Source organism: Ambystoma mexicanum, chromosome 8, assembly GCF_040938575.1.
Source record: "Ambystoma mexicanum isolate Mex_15411 chromosome 8, UKY_AmexF1_1, whole genome shotgun sequence".
In the NCBI taxonomy this organism is placed as follows: domain Eukaryota; kingdom Metazoa; phylum Chordata; class Amphibia; order Caudata; family Ambystomatidae; genus Ambystoma; species Ambystoma mexicanum.
Genome location: NC_090929.1, coordinates 1,490,411,591 through 1,490,433,800, shown reverse-complemented (window position 1 = coordinate 1,490,433,800; position 22,210 = coordinate 1,490,411,591). Strand labels below are relative to the sequence as shown.

Below are 22,210 nucleotides of genomic sequence, written 5' to 3'. Positions count from 1 at the left end.
GCTCGTGGGCGACTGTGCTCTGCCTGCTCAGAGCGTCCGCCCCTTGTTCTCCTCTCCGGCTAGATGAACTGCCGATAGGTACATTCCTTCTTGAAATCCCCAGTACCAGAGCTGCATTGCCTCTCTGCACAGTGGTAGTGATCCTACACCTCCTCTCTTGTTGAGGTAGTACATGGTCACTGTGTTGTCTGTCATTATCAGGACATTCTTTCCCCTTACAGAGGGCAGAAAGGCCTTCAGTGATAGTCTGATTGACCTCAGCTCGAAAAGATTAATATGTAGTTTGGACTCTGATGGAGATCAACGTCCGCAGACTGTCAGATCATTGCTGTGGGCTCCCCACCACGTGAGTGAAGCATCTGTCACTATTGTTATCTCCGGCCATGGTTGCCAAAAAGGTTCTCCATTCAGAATGTTGTCCTCGCAGGCTCACCACAGAAGATCCTGTGTGACCCTGCTTGAAACCTGAAGTAGGTCCGACATCTTCCATGAGAAATGGGACCATTGAGTTCTGTGAGCCCATTGAAGGGACCTCATTCTCAGGCGGGCTTCTGGCACCAGAAAAACGCAGGATGCCATAAAGCCGAGCAACCTAAAAAAATAAATATCGAAGGCCGGGACATGCTGGGCACTTAAAAATGTTGTGACCATCTGTAGAATGTCTTGAGCCCTCACCTCAGGTGGCAAGCTCTTTCCCAAGGATGTATCCAGAACATCTACGATGGACTGGAGTTTCTGAGAAGGTGTCATATGAGACGTCTTGTAATTGAGGGAGAGGTCCAGTCTGTGAAGGGATTAGCAGGTGACATTGAGATGATCCAGGACTTGTTCGGGAGAACGCACCCTGATCAGCCAATCGTCCAGGTATGGGTAGACAGGAACCCCCCTCTCCTGAGACTCACTGCCACTACCGCCATCAGTTTGGTAAAAATCCTCGGGCGGAGGTCAGCCCGAATGGCAGAAGTCGAAATTGATAATGAGAACCGCTAGCCGCGAACACAAGTATTTTCTGTGCTTGAGATTGATTGGCACATGAAAATAAGCATCCTGCAGGTCCAATGACACCATCCAATCCTGGAGATGGAGGGCCTGAAGGATCTGAGAAAGCATGACCATCTTGAACGTATCCTTCCTGAGGAACTTGTTCAAGTATCTCAAGTTCAAGATGGGTCTCAGTCCTTCGTCCTTTTTGGGTATTAGGAAATAAGGGGAATACCAACCTGTGTTCCTCTCCGCTACAGGCACCGGTTCTATAGCGCCTTTCTCTAGCAGGTTTACAATTTCCTGCACAAGGAGTGTATCTGGAATCCTCAAACAGTGGTTCCCCGGTGGATTGTTCTGAGGTCTCTGTATAAAAGGAAGGCAGTAAGCGTGGGCTATGGTTTCCAAGGCCTAAGCATTCAAAGTAATGTCTCGCCATTCTTCCAGATGCTGAGACAGTCTGCCACCCACTGGTGAACTGATTCAAGACCTCAGAGAGCTTTTGAGGCTGCTGATGCAGTGGCAGATGGTAAAGATGCCCCTGCTTGAGCTGGCTTTGCACCTCTCCCTCGTCCACCACAATGGAATCATCTTTGGCCCCTTTGACGAGCCATTCCTCTTGCCCTTCCAACTGAGGAGCAGTAATTAAATGATCTGCCATGCCAAGGTTGTCCACTAGGTCGAAAAGGCTGAGGTTGCCCAATAGCGGCACCTAAAGATTTGGCTGCCGCCTTCGAGGTTTGCAACTTCAAGACTCTCGTCAGCCTTATTGCCAAAAAGGTGAGACCCATCCAAGGGCATGTTGAGGAGTCTGGATTGCACATCCGGTGCAAAACCAGACTTCCTCAACCACGCAAATTTGCACATTACGTTGCTAGTAGCCATGGCTCTGCTGATGCTGTCAGCATAATCTAGACCGGACTGAAGAGACTCACACATGGCTTCTTTCCCGTTTCGAACTATGGCTTAAAATAGACTTTTCTTGGAAGAGGTCCATACGTCTTCTCAGGTATGAGGGGTTTTATGAACAATGGATTTGACGCTGGAGGAGTTGTCAAAACTTCTTTCATTGGCGCCATAGGCTTTGGTGGGGCGCTCGGCGTTGATGGCGCTGCTGGCGTCGATGCCTTCAGTGTCCAAGGCGCTGCCAGCGTCGACGACCTCGACTTATGCTTTTGGTCAAAATACTCTCTCAGGGGAAGCGTCCGGCGATGAAGTTAAAGAAGGGTACCTATGGTACTTATTCTTAGACAATGAGGAGTGGTAGGAGCCACCCCTCGATCTCGACCGCTTAACCTTCTTCCTCCGAGGAGAGTCGCCTCTCGACTAGTCAGTCGAATGTTTTTTTTGGTCGGGGTAGGAGATTTGGGGTTTCGACCTACCATCAACTTCCCCTTTCGTTCCTTAAAGGCCTTTTTCTCTCATTGACTGGCACATGGAGCAGTCCGAGGTGTTATTGTCTACCCCGAGGCACCACAAACATATACAATGAGGATCGGTCAATGACATTTTTGACCCACAATCACAACACTTTTTGAACCCAGTCTTCGGGGTTGTCGGTGTTGAAGAAGAAGACATTCTCGATTTCTCAAAGTAATGAAGTCGTCACGAAGTGAAGAAGCGTGGCGTATTTCTCAAAGCGATGGCATTCGTGTAAAAACTGAACTGAAGCCAACAGGCGCTGCACGTGCTATATATGCCTTTGATGACATCATCCTCGAGATGCAGCCCTTCAAGGGACATCGAGCCGACGCCATCAACGAACAGCGCCCTCTGACGAAATTTGTTTCCGAAGCAGCTGAAGCTGGATATCGAATATCAAAGATGAGGAATATGTGGGAGGACACAATCCACTCGAAATTCCCACTACTCGAAAAAAATTAAATAAAAACGCAGTAGGAAATTCAACAGGAATAAAAAGCAAGGCCATGGCAGCACAAATACAGAAATAGGGAAAATATTTGAAATACCATGAAGCGATTTAATGACCAAAGATCCTCCTTCACAGCATGCAGAAAATAGAAAAAAGGGAAACTCCTAAGTGACGAGACGACTCCATAAATGGTCAACCTTAGACACATCACAATGTGTTGCAGATGTACACACAGAATAGTGTTATAAGTGAAGTCGTGCAAAATGAAAATAAAATATTCAGTACACAAATGGCACTGTGTCCCCTACTTCTGTGAAGAAGTATTGCCAAACATAGGCACCTGGGAAGAATCACATGCTGCAGAAGCCATGTACTCATTTCTTGCACATTTGAAATATTCAGCTTTGTAAACTCTAGTATAAAAGATACCTGAAGTAAGTTCATGCAGACAAACCAGACAAAGTTGCGCTGTCGGGATAATTGTTTGAGGTACTCAGCTAATGTTATTCGTTGCTCCTGTGCAATAGATGTTTCATCTACATAGAGTCTGAAAACACATTAAAAAAGAAACGCTTTCAATTAAAAAAAAAAATGGAACCATTCTTTGTAGTTTTATTTTAAACTGACACTAAATCTTCAAAATTAATCCTAAAACTGGAAAGAGCAGTGAGTTGCTGAATCCATGAGCTTAAAATGTGAATGCAACAAACCATGATGATTCTATGGTATCCATAATTGGTTACATGCCAAAATAGTTCATTAGTCAGACAACAAAGGTTCACAAATCTAGCAGAAAATACAGATATCACTTTGTAATACATGTGGAATTGTTTTTTTAAATGTTAATGTTAAAGGTATTCATATAGTGGACCGTCACAAACGGAGTTGGTCTTCAGGCACTCAGGCGGATCTGTAAACAAAAAGGTGGGGTGGCTGGGTTAGTGGGTGAAGAGGGCGCAGGAAAGTGAGAGGTGGTGTACTGTTGGCAGCTTCAGTTCAGTTTTCACTGTGCGCTGAGCTTGTGTGTGCATATAGGATCGAAGCGAGTCCTTGCATGCTGTTGTTGCGATCTATGTGTTGATTGTTTATTGTTGCAGTGTGGTGAAGTCTGTGCAGTTTGCTGTGAGAGAGGTGTTTGTGTGTTTTTTTGTGCATTAACTATGCAGAGATTTGAGGTTTTGGTTAGTGGGTTATATGTCTCATAATCCTTGGAGTTTTGTTTGTGTATCAGGTTGTCATATTAAGCAGGAGGAAGCAGATGGAATGGGGAAAGCATTCCTCCACCCACCATACCTTCCTTTCTTAGTACACTCCTCTGATTGTGAACATTCTTGCTCTTGGTTGATTTAGAGTTTGTTTACAAAAAATGTATGCTTTAAACAGATAAATACAGATCTCTGAACAAAGTTAGGGCAAATACTGATGGGGGAGACTGGGTATATGATAGAACAGCTGCACTATGGGTACTTTCACTGCAGTACAAACTTAACATATGTAGTTCGACAAGAGCATGCCATAGCTAAAATTCCACTGTTGAATGACACTGGCGAGTAAAGCATAGATCAAAGTATGTCCACAAAAAGTAGTAGGTTAAGAGACGATTTCAGGGAGATTGTGAGCCACCCCCTTAGAGACTAGGGAGGTGAGCCCCCATTTGCTTACCCCCTAGGGGATAGGGCAAGTGGGATCCGCTTGAGGTTGACGCCCCCTTAGGGGACTGGGACCACGAGAAGGGTATAGGGCACCCTCCTTCTCCCATAGTTAACTCCTCTATAGGATATTTAGAAAATAAGGGTTCTAATAACTATGCACACCCTTTTACCCTGGTTGACTTGGCTTTTGACTTTACCTGTGCCCAATCTCCTGCCAAAAGGTAGAGAAAGCAAAGGAACCAACCCCTGGGAGGTAGATATAATCGCCAACCAATCAGAGTTTTGTCAAGCCCAGTGCAATTTAACAACAGCAACATGGAAGAAAGAGGCATATCCAGCAAGAGAGAGAGAGAACGCTTGTGTCCACAGTCCACCCAAGGATGCATACCTGAAAGGGGAGAGACGCCATGGTAGGCAGGCCGAAGCAGCCACGAGAGGCTGCAGGAACTAGGTCAAAGGGTCTTGCAAGGCCAAAGCATAGCCCAGATGAGAAGCCGCAAAAGCAACTCAGCCAGCCTACGACTCTTCGGGGAGAAGGGGGAAGAGTCTCTCCCAACCAACGGGGAAGCCTCAAACCCCAAGGAAGAAATACCTTGGCAAATCGAAGGATAGCCCAGCTGCAAAGCAGTCCATGCAGCTGTATCTTCGCCGACGAACCGGCCTGATGCAATGCCTTCCCGGTGGAGCACTGCCAGCAGCAAGGAGGTACGCAGTGGCTCCAGGGGAAACGGAGGTTGCTGAAATGAAGAGATGGCATTCCAAAGTGAGGGGAAAAAAACAGAGCATGGAACAAATCCAAGAAAAGTCCCCGAGTGGGAAAAGACAAATCTTTGCAAAGGGGTGAAAAAGAAAGCTTTTCCCACAGTAGGGCGAAACAGCAACATCTCAGAGAGGGGAGTGAGATCAAGAAAAGCCCATAGTGGGGAGGAAAGAAGAACATGCCAGAGTAAGACAGTAAACTTCCCTGAAAGGGGTGTGATGGGGAGAAATAAGAATCCGAGTGGGAGGAAAGAATGAAAGAATACCTCCTTTCCCTGAAATAGGGGGAGAAAAGACTGAAAGGCTCCCATAGTGAAAGGAAGTGGAACGAGACTTGGACTGGAATTCTTGGCAGGGTTCCTAGCACACAGGTAAAATCGTATATGAAATGGACTTGTGAGGAAAAGGCTTTTACGGAGCAAGGACAGGACTGGGAGTGAGAAGTCAGCCCCTACCCTGGTTCAAGCCTCACTAATGCCTTCTATTATTGTTTTTTTTCCATTTAGATTTTTTTCCATTAAGAAACAGGGACCCAGATAGGTTAGAATAGGATTCTGTACGTATAACTTATTAGTTTGTAGACATTCTGATGAGCACCTTTTTCCAAAATATGGTTAAGGTAATAGGGACAGGTTGTTTGAAGCTAACAAAATAAGAACATTCTACACCGTGTTACATTGTCCTGATTCTGGCCTACCATAGTTGGCAAAAATGTGTTTGTTAAGAAGTTTATCAAACAATTGACAGTAAAAGCAACAAATATTTACAGTATTTATGTATTCTGCAACAACACATTTTTAAAAACAAGTTATTTATCAATCTATGATCCAAACAGAAAACCGCATGATTCAGTTACAGTCAGACATAGAACAAGTGACTTACCAGTGGTAACTTTCTTTCGACTGGTGTGAGAAACCTAAGGTGTCTCCCTTGCTAAACCCTGGGGATCGGTCATCCAGGTGGCCAGGACATGGCCATCACTATTGGATCCAGCTCCTGGGGGTGGACTAGTGAGGGAGGATCACCTGAATGGGGGTCCTCGGGGCGTGAGAGACCGACAGGTTTAGGTTTAGATTAGGTATTTTTCCATCCTGAACTGTGATCACTTGTGTCCGTCTTTACGGTTGCCACCATGAGTTCCTTACACTGGATGTTCCTCCCATGTATTCCTCATCTTTGATATATTCAAGTCTGCTTGGAGCTTACTTCAGAATTTATTTAATAGGGTCGAGCGTTGTCGAGTCTCTGTCTTCGGCGGCCTCCATAGCGTCCCTCGTGACGTCGACGCTGGTATATGAAACAAGCGCGCTGACCACTAATTCTGTTCTAGTTATGTTTCTCCTTTAATTTGCATGCTGTGTCATAGGAGGAGACAATCTTGTCGTTATGAGAAAGGAAGGTGTAAGACACGTAAATTGTAGGCAAGCAAGCGGGGATGGATGGGATGGAAATGAGGAATACGTGGGAGGAACATCCAGTCAAAAGAACGTTACCACAGTAAGTAACTTGGTATTCGAATGGATTGTGTCCTCCCACGTATTTCTCATCTATGATAGACTCCCATAGCAGTATGACTTAGGATGTGGGTGCCAAGAATGTACTTATTTGTTTATATTATGGAGGACAGATTTGCCAAATTTAGCTTCCTCGCCTGACAAAGAATCTACACAGTAATATGTACTGAACACATGAAGGGAAGACCAGATTGCCGCTATGCAAATGTCCTGCAGTGGTAAAGGTATTTAGTTGCTAGCCTTCCAGCCGAAAGTAACACCTCCATTACATCTTCCGGAAGGTCCCAATTCTTATATCTCACCCTTTCAGACACCATGCATAAATATTGAGAGTCTTGATCTCTGTGTGAAGAATGAGACCTCCCTCTTGCGAGAAGGTCCTCTCTTTGGGGAAGACTAATTGGAGGGCAGATAGCAGTTTACAGAAGGTTCAGGTGCCATGCTGGCCTGGCCCAATCCGGAGCAATGAGGATCATAGTTTTCCCCAAATGTTCTCAACCTCCTGATGACATGAGGAATGATGGGAATTAGCAGAAATGCGTCCAGAAGTCGAAACTTCCAGTCCACCACGAACGCGTCCCCTAGAGCTCCTTTTTGCGGGAATTCCCTGGAGCAGAAAAACTTGCACTTCCGGTTCACAGTGATCACAAACAGATCCACCTTGTGGGGTTTACCAAAGGGCGAAGATCTCCATAAGGACGTCTTGAGCTAACTCCCACTCATGGGAGATCGTGCTCTGCATGCTCAGCATGTCCGCCACACTGTTCTTTTCTCCTGCTAGATGAACTGCTAGAAGAGTGATTCCTTCTCTCAGTGTCCAGAACCAGAGCTGCATTGCCTCTCTGCACAGGGGCAGTGATCCCACACCTCCTTTCTTGTTGAGGTAGTGTATGGCTATTGTGTTGTCCGTCATTAGGAGGACACTCCTCCCACCTATTAAGGACAGGAAGGCTGTCAGCGCTAGTCTGATTGCCTTTAGCTCTAAAAGGTTGATGAGTCTGGACTACAACCGAGACCAGTGTCTGCTTAATGAAAGATATCTCATGCAAGCTCCACATCCTGTGAGGGAGACGTCTGTCACAACTGTCATCTCCGGCCATGGTTGACAAAAGGGTTCTCCTCTCATCACATTACCTCGGCAGGCCTACCACAGGAGATCCTGGGCGACCCTTTTCGGGACTTAGAGAAGGTCCGTCATTCTGTCGGAAGATTGAGACCACTGGGATCTGAGAGCCCACTGAAGGGATCTCATTCTTAGAGTTGATTCTGGCACCAGAAAAATGCAGGATGCCATGAGGACGAGCAACCTTAGGAAGTCGTAAGCAGGGAGATGTTGGGCACATTTTTGGACAATTTGCAAGAGATGTTGAGCCCTTAACTCGGGTGGCAAAGCTTTTCCCTGGGCTGAATCCAGGACTGCTCCAATAAATTGAAGCTTCTGCAATGGCGTCAAGTGGGATTTCTTGAAGTTTAGGGAGAAGCCCAGCTCGTGGAGAAAGTGGCAGGTGCAACTGAGATGATTCTGTGACTATTCCGGAGAACAAGCCCTGATCAACCAGTTATCCAGGTAAGGGTAGATGTGAAGCCCCTGTCTCCTTACACTTGCTGCCACCACTGCCTTGGGGCTGAGGCGAGTCCGAATGGCAGAACTCAGAACTGATAATGAGAACCGCGAACCTCAGCTACTTTGTGTTTCTGATGGAAGGGCACAGGAAAGTAAGCATCCTGAAGGTCCAATGAGACCAACCAATCCTGGAGTCGAAGGGCCTGAAGAATCTGCAAAAGAGTACCATCTTGAACTTTTCCTTCCTGAGAACTTGTTCAATCATTTCAAGTCCAAGCTGGGTCGCACTCCTCCGTCCTTCTTGTGAATCAAAAAGTAGGGAGAGTACCAACCCCGGTTCCTCTCTGCCGCAGGTACCAGCTCTATTGCACCGTTCTCCAACAGGATGAGTATCCCTGTTGAAGAAGCAGATCTGGAACCATTGCCAATCTGGCTTTCGGGGGGCAATCAGGAGGTTTCTTCAGGAATGGAAGGCAGTAACCGTCTGCTACCGTTTGTAGCACCCATGCGTCCGAAATTATGCTTTGCCAACTTCAGCGATGTGACAGTCTGCCTACTACCACAGACTTATGGGTGAGGAAGTAATTTTGATGCACCACCTGTAGCTGAGGGTAACTCTGCGGGTGTTGCACTGGGAGTTCTGCCTCTTCTTCCGCTGCCTCCCCGAGGAGCTCTTCTCTGACCCCTTTGTGAGGCGAGAACTGTCCTCTTTCTCTAGAAACGGAGGAATAGAAACAAAAAGGACGTCCTCTCCATCCTTGACCTGAAGGTTGAGGTTGTACGATTGCCACCCCTAATGATTTAGCTGCAGCTTTAGAAGCCTGTAGCTTCTCCAGACTATTGTCAGCCTTTTCCTCCCAACAGAAAGGTTCCATCAAAAGGCCTGTCAAGTAAACGTACCTAGACATCCACAGAAAAACCTGATTTGCTGAGCCATGACATGCGCCTAAGCACAGTACTTGCAGCCATTGACCTACTTGCGGAATCCACTCTATCCCGGCTGGTCTGGAAAGACTGCCTCATACCATCTTGTCTTATCTTTCCTCTCCCCCCAGAATATGTACTGCTGCAAGGGCAGCTACACCCCAAAGGGTGTCTGTATTTAGCGAAGGCACTCGTAGGATTTTAGTGCCATGCTTCCTGCACTAAACACTCCCTTTCCCAAATAGTCAATTTTTCTATATTCTTTGTCTGCCGGATTAGGTGGATAAGCTGCAGACAAACGAAACTGTTGCCGCTTGAACAACCAGGCGCTCTGGTGAAGGATGCCTGTTCAGAAAAGGAGGGTCCACAAAAGCTGTAACCAAAAGGGGCTCGATCCTCCTCCACATCTTCCTCAAAGATAGAACCCATTTGCCTGAAGAAATCAGGTTGAGGAAGGAGTTTGAATGACTTGATCAGTTCAACAATTGGTTTTATAGTCTTCGGAAGTGCTGAATGCCTCGATGTTGTTGAAGGCGTTGAGGGTTTCGACGACTTGTTTGAAGCGGTCAGTGAATGAGCTGACTGTTTAACATGCTTCAATGGCTTCAAGTGGATAACATGCCTTGAAGGTTCAGGCGATAAACTCGACTGCTTCATAACCTTCAATGAAGGCTTCGATACCGGGAATGAAGGCCTTGAGATGGTAGACACTGGCTTTTTCTAATGTGCCGACGAAGACTCCTTCGACTTGCGTGAAGGAGCCTCTCTTTCTTCCCAGGCTCTTGAGCGTGCATGAGTGAGACGCACGAGACTCCCTTCTGGTCTTGTCAGACGCCGAGGGGTGGCTTAGCTTCCCTGACTCCTTGAGGGGCACTCAGAGGAGCTTGAAACTGAAAAATTACCAGCATTTTTAAGAGGAAGACGAGGATCTATGACGCTGTTTCTTACTCTTCTTGTGAGAAGATGACGAGCGTCTTGAACCAGACCTCGATCATCTCTGATATTTCGGAAATTTTCTTCGGCAAAACATGCCTCAATTCGGAGGGCGACTTTCTCTTCGACGGGGTAATGGATGGGGATTTGGGAGAGGGCTTACTTGCATCAAGTTTCCCTTTCCTCTCCCGCAAGGCCTCGACAGTCATAGATTGGCATGAGGCAGAGTCATCCACCTTGTGGCCAATACCCACACACCAAAGACCGACACAGTGAGGGTCTGTTATGGAAAGTTTTGCACCACAGTCTGAACACTGTTTGAAACCTGTCTTCGGTGTCGTGGCCATGTTGTAAAATATCGAATCGACTTGACTGTAAAACTAAACGCAATAGAAATTTTGCGGAATCAAATAGCTTTGAAGCACGCAGCAATGCAGAAAAAAATCAAACAGAGGTAATGGTCAACGCACGTGCTTCGTATACCAGCATCGACACCACAAGGGACGATACAGAGGTCATCGAAGACCAAGACTCAACGCTGCACATTGCAAAAAAAATCAAAAGCAAGCTGCAAGCAGACTTGAATATATCAAAGAAGGGGAATACATGGGAGGAAGTAAATAATACACCTTGTTTATGCTTTCAAAATGCAGCCCAGATATCTGTGTGATGTTGCCACAGTTTGTACATACTTCACAGTTACTGACGTTCGCGTTCCTTAAGCCACTCAGAATTTGCAGTCCTCCATCTCGGCGTTGAGGTCATCAACGGTATATAGCATGCGAAACAACCGTTGGCTTCAGTTCTGATTTTTTAAGTGTATTGGTTTATCCTACGCCCGACAGCTACTCACCCTGAAAGAGCGTAAACTGTAATAACATGGAAATTCAACTGCAGGGTAGGTCTGGGAGTGGCGATGAGGAATACGTGGGAGGAACATCCAGTCGAAAGAACGTTACCATGGGTAAGTAACTTGCTCTTCGAATGGATTGCGTCCTCCCACGTATTCCTCATCTTATGATAGACTCCGAGAGCAGTGTTAGTATTTCTGGAGAAGGGAGTCCGAATCTTTGTTTGAAATTAGAATTAAGGGAGTTCATATTGGCCTGTGTGTACAGAATATAACACTGCCTTCCCAAAAACACCTTCCCAGCTTGAGGAAGAGTCCAGACTATAGTGCTTGGGGCCGCTGCACAAATATTCTTAATTGGGACTCTCCTCTGTAAGGCAGACGAAGTAGCCATGCTCCTGCTCAAATGAGCTCCGAGACCGTCAGGAGGATCTTTTTCAGCTAACCTGTAGCATTCAGAGATTGCAAGAATGATCCACCTAGACAAGGTTTGTTTCGACACCGCCATATCCGAATTATGGCCCATGTATCAATAAAAAGTTGATAGTTCTGTCTTAATTTAGACATTCTGGAAATATAGAAGCTAAGTGCACATTTTAGGTCAAGCCTGTGTAGCCTCTCCTCTTCCTTTCCAGGATGAGGTGGGGGATAGAAAGAAGGTAGAATGATTTTTCGACTTAAATGAAACTCAGACACAATCTTTGTAAGAAAGGTAGGTTTAACCTTAAGAACCACTCTATCCTTAAAGAAGACAGTGTAATAAGGCTTGCAGGACAAGGCTTGTAGTTCACTCACCCTGCGGGGTGATGTAAGGGCCACTAAGAGAATGGTCTTTAAAGTCAATAATTTTAATGAACAGGAGTGGATAGGCTCGAATGGAGCACACATTAGGAATTTTAGAACTCGGTTGAGATCCCAAACTGGGACTTGAAAAGGGACTGAAGGAAAGATATTTGTTAATCCTTTCAAGAATTGTATGACTAGTAGAATCTTGAAGAATGATAACTCTTCAGAAGAGCGCTTAAAAATAGATAGCGCTGCCAGATACCCTTTAATTGTAGCAACGTGGAGCCCCAAATTAGCCAGGTGTAACAAGAACGATGTGTCACACAGGGGGTAGCCGCCTGACAAAGTTGGAACATACTCTAAATTATGGTATGCGATTGATTGTATTTAAATTAGTGGTGTTATCAGAAATTCACCAGTGGTTCATACTTGTGATGAAATCTAGAACGCCGTAGAGAGTAAACAAGACCAATAGATTATATTGTATTGGTAAGCTCTATATGATTAAGAGCAACAGTTTTTATTGATTAGTGATACAGTTTTATTACTCACAGCTTCCTATATCAAAACAGCAAAATACAAAGTGCGGTGTCCTGATATAAAGGAAGGGCAAAGAAAAAGAGGAGCTGCAGACAGTAGTAGAGCAAAGGTCTCAAGTCTGTTCTACAGTCAAAGGAAAAAAGAAACCAGAAAACAAAATGAAATTATAGTGCTAGACCTTTAACAAGTAACTACTTAACATCATCTCTTGAATAGAAAATTATTTGCAGAACTGAACAGGGGCATCAGTAATTAGAAATACATTTTCATCAATTTCAAAAGGTGCCCCATTCCAAGAGAGCTATAGCAAGAGCAAAGCAGGACAGACTAGTGGATGTTAGTAGATAGTGTACATTTATATATAGGTCAGGGGCAATTGTCCTTGCAGTGCCATATACTTGTACACTGATTTTAGATCTATTAGTGACCAATCCTCGGTCTACGTAACAAGAACGATAACACCATAGGTGTACTGCATGTAAAAGTGTTCACACGCTTATCCCTGGACCAGCTGTAGAACTTTTTCCAACGGCAGCGGTACAAGTACTTTGTTGCTGGCCTTCTGGTCGAAAGCAGAATCTCCATTACGTTGTCCGGGAGGTTCCAATAGTTATATCTCAGGCTCTCAGAAACCAAGCATGAAGGTTGAGCATCTTGACCTCTGGATGGAAAACCCCACCCTCATCTCGCGAGAGGAGGTCCTCTCTTTGTGTAAGATGTATTGGAGGGCAGATAGACATGTCCAGAAGGTCCGGGTACCACGTCCTGCTGTCCCAATCCGAAGCAATTAGGATTATGGGTTTCCCAAACTTTCTCAACCTCCTGATTACATTAGGAATGACAGGGTCTGGAACAAACGCATACAAGAGTAGAAACTCCCAGTCCACTACGAACGCGCCCCATAGAGCTCCTCTTGGGGGAAATTCCCTGGAGCAGTACAGTTGGCACTTCCTGTTGGCACTGGTCGTGAACAGATCCACTTGAGGGGTTCCCCAAAGGGTGAAGATCTTTTGAAGGACTTCCTGAGCTAGTTCCCACTCGTGGGAGACTCTGCTATGCCTGCTCAGAGGGTACACTGCCTGGTTTTCCTCTCCAGCTAGGTGAACTGCTGATAGAGAGATTCCTTCTTGAATATTGCCCAGTACCAGAGCTGCATTGCCTCTCTGCACAGTGGTAAGTGACCATATGCCACCTCTCTTGTTGAGGTAGCACATGGCCACTTTGTTGTTAGTCATTATCGGGACATTCTTTCCCCGTACAGAGGGCAGAAAGGCCATCAGGGCTTGTCTGATTGCCCTCAGCTCCAAAAGATTGATGTGTAGTTTGGACTCCAATGGAGACCAACTACTGCTGATTTTCAGATCGTTGGTGTGGGCTCACCACCCCGTGAGTGAGGCGTCTGTCACCACATTTATCTCCATCCATGGTTGCCAAAAAGGTTCTCCCTTCAGAATGTTTTCTTGGTAGGTCCACCACAGAAGATCTTAAGGAGGTCTGACTTTTTGCCTGAGAATTGGGACCATTGAGTGCCTAGAGCCCATTGGAGGGATCTCACTCTAAGGAGAGCCTCAGGCACCAGGAAAATGCAGGATGCTATAGGGCCGAGCAACCTCAGAAAATCGAAAGGCCGGAAGACAGGGCATTTTGGAATTTGTTGACCATCTGCAGAATTTCTTGAGCCCTCACCTTGGGTGGCAAGGCTTTTCCCAAGGATGCATCCAGGACAGCCGCAATGAATATGAGCCTTTGAGATGGTATAATGTGGGACTTCTTCAAGTTGAGGGAGATGCCCAGTCTGTGGAGGGAGTGACAGGTGGAGCCGAGATGTGCCAGGACCATGTGCCCGAAAGAACATGCCCTGATCAGCCAATCTTCTAGGTAGGGGTAGACGTGAATCTCCCCCCCGCCACCCCTCTCCTGAGACTCACAGCCACCACCACCATCAACGTGGTGAAGACCCCCAGGCGGAGGTCAGCCCAAATGGCAGAACCCGAAACTGATAAGGAGAACCGCCAACGGAGAACATCAGGTACTTTCTGTGCTTGTGATGGATTGGCACATGAAAGTAAGCATCCTGATGGTCCAAGGATACCATCCAGTCCTGAAGCTGGAGGGCCTGAAGGATCTGAAAGGGTAACCATCTTGAAGTTGTCCTTCCGAAGGAACTTGTTCAAGCATCTCAAGTCCAATATGGGTCTCAATCCTTTGTCCTTCTTCAGTATTAGAAAGTAAGAGGAGCACCAACCCTTGTTCCTTTCCGCTACAGGTATTGGTTTTATAGCACCTTTCACTAGCAGGGTCAACATTTTCTGCATAAGGAGCGGATCTGGAACTTTGAAAGAGCTGTTCCCCGGTGGATGATCACAAGGCCTTTTTAGAAAGGGAAGGCAGTAACCCTGGTCAACTATTTCCAATGCCCACGCATCTGAAGTAATACCCTGCCATTCTTTCAGATGCTGTGAGAGTCTGCCTCCCACCTTGGACTCGTGGAGTAAGGCTTAAGAGAGGTTTTGAGGCAGCTGATGCAGCGGCTGAGGGTAAATCAGCCCGTGCCTGGGTGGTCTTAGCACCTCTTCCCCGTCCACCTCAGGGGAATCTTTTCTGACCTCTTTGATTCAACAGTCCTCTCCCTCTTCTAACAGACGAGTAATAGCGAAAGGACCTGCCACTCCAAGATGTACCAGTGGGGGGTGTAGGTGGATGGCTGATTGCTGTGCCAAGGGATTTGGCTGCAGCTTTGGAGGTCTGCAGCTTCTCCAGGCTCTCGTCAGCCTTGCTGCCGAATAAATGAGTGCCGTCAAAGGGCATGTTAAGTCTGGACTGTACATCTGGAACAAAACCAGACTTTCTCAACCAGGCACATCTGCACTTTACAGTGCTAGCCGCCATTGCTCTGCTGATACTGTCCACAGACTCTAGACCAGTCTTGCAGGATTCGCACATTGCATCTTTCCCATCCTTGACAATGTTTAAAGAGCCGTCTCGTTCTTCCTCTTCGGGGATATGTTCAGCCGCCATCGCTATACAATTCCATAATCTGAAAGTGAACTTGGCCAGTGCACAGGTGGCATTTGCTGATTATGAGCCATACTTCCTGCAGAGAAAACTTTGAGCCCAAGCGTCATAATGCTCGTCATCGCTGCCCAGAGGTTGGGGGTAGTTGGGTATGCCTGTTGCCTGAATGTAGAAGTGGCAGCCTGAACTACCAAGCTTTCAGGAGTTGGATGTTTTGTTATGTAGTACAGGTCACTAATTGACGCACAGTACTTGCTGGTTAGTTTTTTGTTCACAGCTGGAAGTAACTCTAGCGTCTCCCAGTTGGCATTAACTCTCTTTTGCAGAGCTATATGGAATGGTAGAATAGGGTCCTCCTGGAGTCCCTTGTCTAAAATATCAGTTAGGTCATCCTGCTCAAATACTGGTGCAGGCCTAATCCATCCGAGATATTCTATCACTTTAGACATCAGTTGTCTGTAAGATCCATCGGCATGGTCAGAGGGACCTGGCCTGCCAAACTATTCCTGGGGAAGTGTCCAACCCACTTGCAGATTGCAGGGTGTCATGTAGATCATTTATTCTTGAGTCCTCAGAAATTAGGGCCTTTGGAACATTCTGTGTCCCATACTGCAATGCAAATGGACGAGATTCATCTTAAAATGGTTCATCATCCATTGAGGAAAGGGATTTGAAAAAATTCTTCCTTGGCAGTGGAGTGAAGATTTTCTCGACATCCTTCGAGGATCTAGGGACTTGCTTCAACAATGGCGTCGAAGGTTTCGATGCTGTAAGAGTCTTGGGTTTTCTAGGGCTTGATGTGGAATCCTTCGCCGCTGATGGCATCGATGATTATGCCTTCGAAGGAGCCTTTTCTTGACTTGAGGGAGGGTTCTCGAGGAGTTCTCATGGACACCCGGGCCCGAGGGTCCCTTGCCTTCTTTTTATATGCTTGTCTACACTGGCATGGCTCTTCTCTTTCTTCGAGGAGTTCGAGGCCGCGTTCTCAAATACTTTGGGCATCTTTAGTCTGAACTTTTCCCACTCCGCCAGTGAGGCCGGTTTGGTTGGGCACGAGACCAGTTCTGGGGAGGCACTCGACAACAAAGATGGAGATCTGTGCTGCCTTTTCTTTGACCGCCCTGAGGGAGATGACGAGTGGTGTGAACCACTACGTGATCAGGACTTTTAGCTTTCTTCCGACAAGCATAGGTAGGATAAAAAAATATGACCCTCTCCTGGTAACAGTACGTTATTACAGGAATGTAAAAGAAAACCAATGTGGAAGCTCAAGGGAGCTTCCAGCAACACTGCACAGAAGAGGCTGTGTGCTGCAATAGGAAAATTCAGATACCACAAAGAGATGGAGGAAAGCAGACTCCATCTCAGAGTCACAGAAAGTGAAAGTGAGTGAGGAAAAGGGTTCCCACTCACTCAGGAGAGTCGAACAAAAATCAATAGTCAAGCAAAAAGTGCTGGGGGTCTGACACTGTGATGAGAATTACACACAAGACGAGCATTCTACCTAACAAAGTTACATTATGGAAGAAATCTGGGTTGTTCAAATTCAGACCATAAATATTCACAAATAAAATAGATTGGGCACAGCTATTAACCAGGGCCACCACATATTTAAAACTGATGAAGTGCAAATAAAACCCAGTGAAGAGTGCTTCAATGTTAGAACACCACTGGATTGAGAACAATACCTAGTGCAGTATCGCTCGTTTGTCCAGGCTTTAGGAAAGCCCTCATTGGGAGCAGTGTGTGCATTTCCCGTATCATTGCAATCTCAGATCGCATGGTGGTCAAGGTATGTATCCGTTTTCCAAGTTTTAGTAGGATTGTTTATGCTGTCAACATTCTAACTTAAGAATTTCTTGGAGCAGTGCAACTTCTGAGATCTCTGGGCGCTCTGTCCAAACACTTTCCCCACAGTTTAATCTGCACTAGACTTCTTCTCAAAATGGCCACTGCTATACAGACTGCACTCCTCCACAAAGCCGTGGGCGAGAGGAGTGTTCAGCCAGCCTTACAAAGTCAAGGCTCCAGCTCAAAGGCCAAACTGCAGCGGAAATATGTGTTGGGTAAAGCACTAGAATGTGCACTCCGCTGATCACTGAAGTAAGTTAGTAGATCCTGCCGACGATGAGGGGTTCTTAAAAGATGGTACTCACGTCTTGGCAAGGTTTAAAGTGGGTCCTTACTCCCAAGCACCATCAATTGTCCTCCCACAGTCAACTCCAGGCAAACATTGCTGCTCCACTTGATTACCACACTAGTGTTCTTTTACACACTTCAGATTGGCCCTTACTCTCCCCAGCACTCCACATGGAGCTCCAACATATAAACCTCTTACCCCAATTCCTTAAGATTCCCATTACTGACAGGCATGGGTTTCAAACAGCCAACCTACATTTAGGTACACTGCATTGCCACGATCAACAATGCATCAAGCATCATTTCCATTACACAGCACTACAGTGTCATCAATGGGCCCATTCCCATAGTCTATACTCTGAACCAATCAGAAGTGAGCACTCATCTGACCACTCACGAGAACCCTCTCTTACGACTTATTCTGTATTCAAAGATGGCGGCCGGGATCATAAGATCGCTGTGACCGCCCATCTTTATTCAGAGGCCCTACTGGCCTTTCAGTTAAGTGCGTGCCCATGTCTCATCTGCTCAACTGCCCTATCAGATCATTTTAAATTCCTCTTACTGTAGGAATTGTGACAAGTTGTTTTTATTGCCAGACAATTCACAACAGCATTAACACAGGCATTAGCCTGCCTGTACCATGCCCCCAACAGCCTGCTAAATATTCAGGCCTGTCGCTTCCACTTGTTTGCTGCACCGACAACTCTAAGGTTCATCATCCGCTATGCATGACTTTGCTTACCCAACATTTGTCACTAACGGAGTAACAGCACCACACACTACCTCCATAGTAAAGCTCCCAAGAACAGCCAAGCAAAGAACTGCCCCAATGTTTGCCATCCCAATACTTACTGGGCTGACACCATACAAAACCCTACAGGTTAACCAACAAGAGCCCCACACCGAGCTCACCACCACCTTATATTTACAGTGCTCACTACACACGGTAAGGGATCATACCCACACCACACAACTCCATTGGCCCAACCAGGTCAGGTTCTAATGCCACACTTTATTAACCTAACCTCTTTTCTTCTTTCCTCCTTTTCCTTGGTGCTAACCTTCATTTGACTTGTTATTTTGCTCCCACTGCTTTAACTATGTATTCAATCATGCCAACATCTACTATACTCTAACAACTTGCACATTTCTGCATTACCCCAACCATCTCATCTGATGTGCACTTTGTTCACTTACTATTGTCACTTCAATTACCAATGCAATGCAATTAACAAGTCTAAACATGCCTCATGCATCAATTTGGCATACCGATATTCAAATGTCATACTATCACCAACTTTGAACACTTCTCACCTCACAAATCACATTGGTTCCGCCCACTCGATTGTTTGCATATTACTATTAATGTGCACCCTACCTTGTATTCTCACCACAGCCTTGAAAAAGACCCATGTAGGGTTAAAACATGTGTTGGCTTAAGTGTGTTCATAAATCATCCTAATCAAGAAGTGACGTGATGTCTCATTTTTCTTGAGTCTAATCTAATTATACAACAATAACATCTCTGAGCTAGCGCCCAGGTGATTCGGTCCTTACCCAAACCCACCCCAAACCACAGGGGGGCAATGGGTTTGCAGTAGTAACCATTAGCTCATAAGTATGGTTCATAAGGATGGTTCACTGCAGGACAAGCTGACAGTGAGGAACCAGAGTGAGCAGCTTTGCTCGCGGGCAGAATGGAGCGGATAGGTCAACAGCTGTCAAACTAGAGAGGCACCATTGGTAGCAGGTGCAGAACAGATCCGTCGGCTTTCTGGAACCACAGTAGGACTAGAGTGACCAGCACCTCAGGGTGCACTCCCACACCACTCCATGCGGGACCAAGGTGCTCGCAGCTCTTCCACCAGGATTTCAGTGGTGGATGAGCATTGTCACAGCAGTGGTGAGGCTTAACAGCAAGGCAGATCCGAATTTATAAATACGAAGTGCAAGGTACAGCAGGATAAGCATAGTGTTGCAGAAAGCAGCAGCCCAGCTATCCCCTATTAATATTGCTGATATATCCTGTTGTACCTAGGTATGAAATCTATGCATCCTAAACGTAGCTGTGGTTCTATAGTTAGGGTTACATGACACTTTACATAGGAAAATGAACACAGGTTTCCGTTTTTGATTTTGTTCTCGCCCATGATATTATACAAGAACCGTATATGTCAGAAATTCACTAGTTTTGGTTCCGAAAACAACCATAACTTCCCACTGCCATACGCTGCTCATGTGTCTAGTATTCTTTTCCAAAGACAATCTGATCCTTAAAAGAATGTTTAGAGTTAATTGGGACTTGGTTTTGCGTTTACCCTCAAATTAATAAAAAAAACATCTTTGAGAACTGAGAGGTACTGCTGTTTTCTACCCCTAACTAATATGACAATGTGTAGGGCATTTGTTTTTGCATATGGGGCATCATGAGCAGCGCACGAAGGTGGTTGAGTTATGGGTTTCATTGGGTGAGCGATGGCAGGGGTTATGGTTGCTTTAGGAGTAAAATGCAGAGCTCTCAAGTTTCTCCATGCAATGCATGAGAACTTCACCCAGTGCTGCCATTTTCTTCGAATTCTGGGACTTGTTTTGCCTTTTTTATTTTAAATTCAGGAATAGAAATCCCAGAATTCCAAGGGGGAAAAAAGGACTGCAGAATGGTCATGCATGGAGAAACTTGTGAGCCCAGTAACTTTTGAATTTGTGGGGCTTTGTTGTTTTGCACTGCACCGATAACGTTCCTTTTAGAATCTTTTTTAAACTGCCACTTTACCCAAAGTATGGCCATGACCAGGCTTCAGCAAGCACTACACTGAGCAGTGGGCTTGAGCAACCCCTTTTTGACCATTGCCGTTTTGATTGCCTCTGGCCATGGCTAGCATCTACTTTGCCCAGGATATCCCTGTGTCCAGTCTGTAGGTCAGAACTGAGCTCAAACCAGGAATGAGCGCAGCTCTGGCCTTTGGGATGACCCACATGAAGGCTGGGCCCGCTAGCCCAGCCAAAAAACAACCACTTATTTCAGTCTTGCTGGCATTTTTCATCACCCCTCTCTGATCCACTGACCATACCAAGAGTCAGGGTGCAGTTTAGGTGGCTGAAACATGCCCCTTTTTTAAAGTATTTGCAGTATCGGGTAGAAAGGCATCAAATAACAAAGGTGGGTGGTTTGAAAAGTCCAGGCCCCAAACCAATTAGATCTGGTTGCCTCAACCAAACATTTGTGGGCTTTGTGACAGACCATGAACAGCAATTCTCTAGTCAGGATCATGTAATTGTCCTACAACCAGCCCTACAGATAAGGGGTGTATCAGCCACTCCCTAAAAATAGGCAAATACGCTTAAAAAATAATAATAATATGGAGTAAAAAATCCCAAAGAAACATGGTAAATGGACATATCGGAACTTGTGCCCTTGCTTTCACCCAAACCACTCAATGGATATGTTCGGAACAGTAGTATACATAGTACCACAGGTAGAGACTACTATAATTACGGAAGAAGTCGGATGTATCTTTTAATGTGCATGAATAAAATGGTACAAAGAATTATTTCTCACAAAAATATTTCTTTTTTGCAGATAAATATACTTTTACTCAAAAATAAAATACTTCCACTGGGAACAGAAATTGCTTGTTTACTCCCTCAAAAATCATTTTACCCCCACATTTTAAAAATAGGGAGAAAAGTACTCCAACTTCAAAATCCTATCTGGAGCACAGCCAACAACCCAGATACCCCCAACAAGATTGTTCCCACTTTTGGATAGATTTAAAACAAACAGCTGGATGGATTTTCACCAAACTACAAAATGATTGGGAGACCAGGCTCAAGGACCTTGTGAAGGTTTGGGGCACATCTTTGCTAGGGATTTGGGTTGTACTGTATGCTACAGTAAAAAATGGCCCAGGAGAAATCCCAATTGAAACCCATGTTTTGCGAGGGTGCAGAAGAAGACAACTGACCAGGAGGTGTCATTTTGGGCTATAAACCTTTATTGAGCTTTGCAAAAACTGCAAAAAAAAACCTATCTATGCCTATCCCGCCTGGGGACCACTTCCGGTGGTGATGGTGTGCGGCACAAATACCTTTAACATGACATAACAAAAGATCCCTGGCATTCTTTTGGAGTACACTCAGTAATTCAACTGCCAGGAGAATGACTCCCTTCCTGATCGATATGTACTGTTCAAAATGTTCATCAATTGTAACCCAGGGAGAATTACTACATACCACTGGTTTCTGGTACAAATACTGTATGGTTTTTGACTCTTGACAATGCTGTACTTTATTTTGGAGAGTCCCAGACCCTCCTCTGGTAACTTCTAGACCAGGGGGAATGTCTCACTTCCCCCAATTCTCCTACCAAATTCGTTAGACACTGCACGGGGTCCGAGACCCTTCTTTGTGTCTCAGTGGTCCCGTGGACACCACTCGCACGAGGATGCATCTGTCATATGCTGTGTGGGGTCCTAGACCCTTTCTCTGTACGCCAGTAGTCTTAAGTATGACACTCGGGCGAGGAAGTCCTCCTCAGATGCACTCTTCATATGCAGTAGGGTCCCAGACCCTTCTTGCCCCCTCAATATGCCTCACTGTGTTTCAGGCGCTTCCTGGAAACTCCCTCTCGTTCAACACATCCCTACCGGCCCGCCCGTATTGCCCGTTACCTTCTGG

At 45.8% G+C, this 22,210-nt stretch overlaps 1 protein-coding gene across 3 annotated transcripts in view; it reads right to left on the bottom strand.

Moving 5' to 3' along the window:
• Positions 1-22,210, bottom strand: part of MFSD13A (major facilitator superfamily domain containing 13A) — a 508,579-nt gene that overhangs the window by 332,778 nt on the left and 153,591 nt on the right. For all 3 annotated transcript variants that reach the window (XM_069611670.1, XM_069611671.1, XM_069611672.1), the window contains exon 5: positions 3,284-3,401. In XM_069611670.1, coding sequence (XP_069467771.1) covers positions 3,284-3,401 — 118 coding nt within the window. The remainder of the gene's footprint in view (positions 1-3,283; positions 3,402-22,210) is intronic.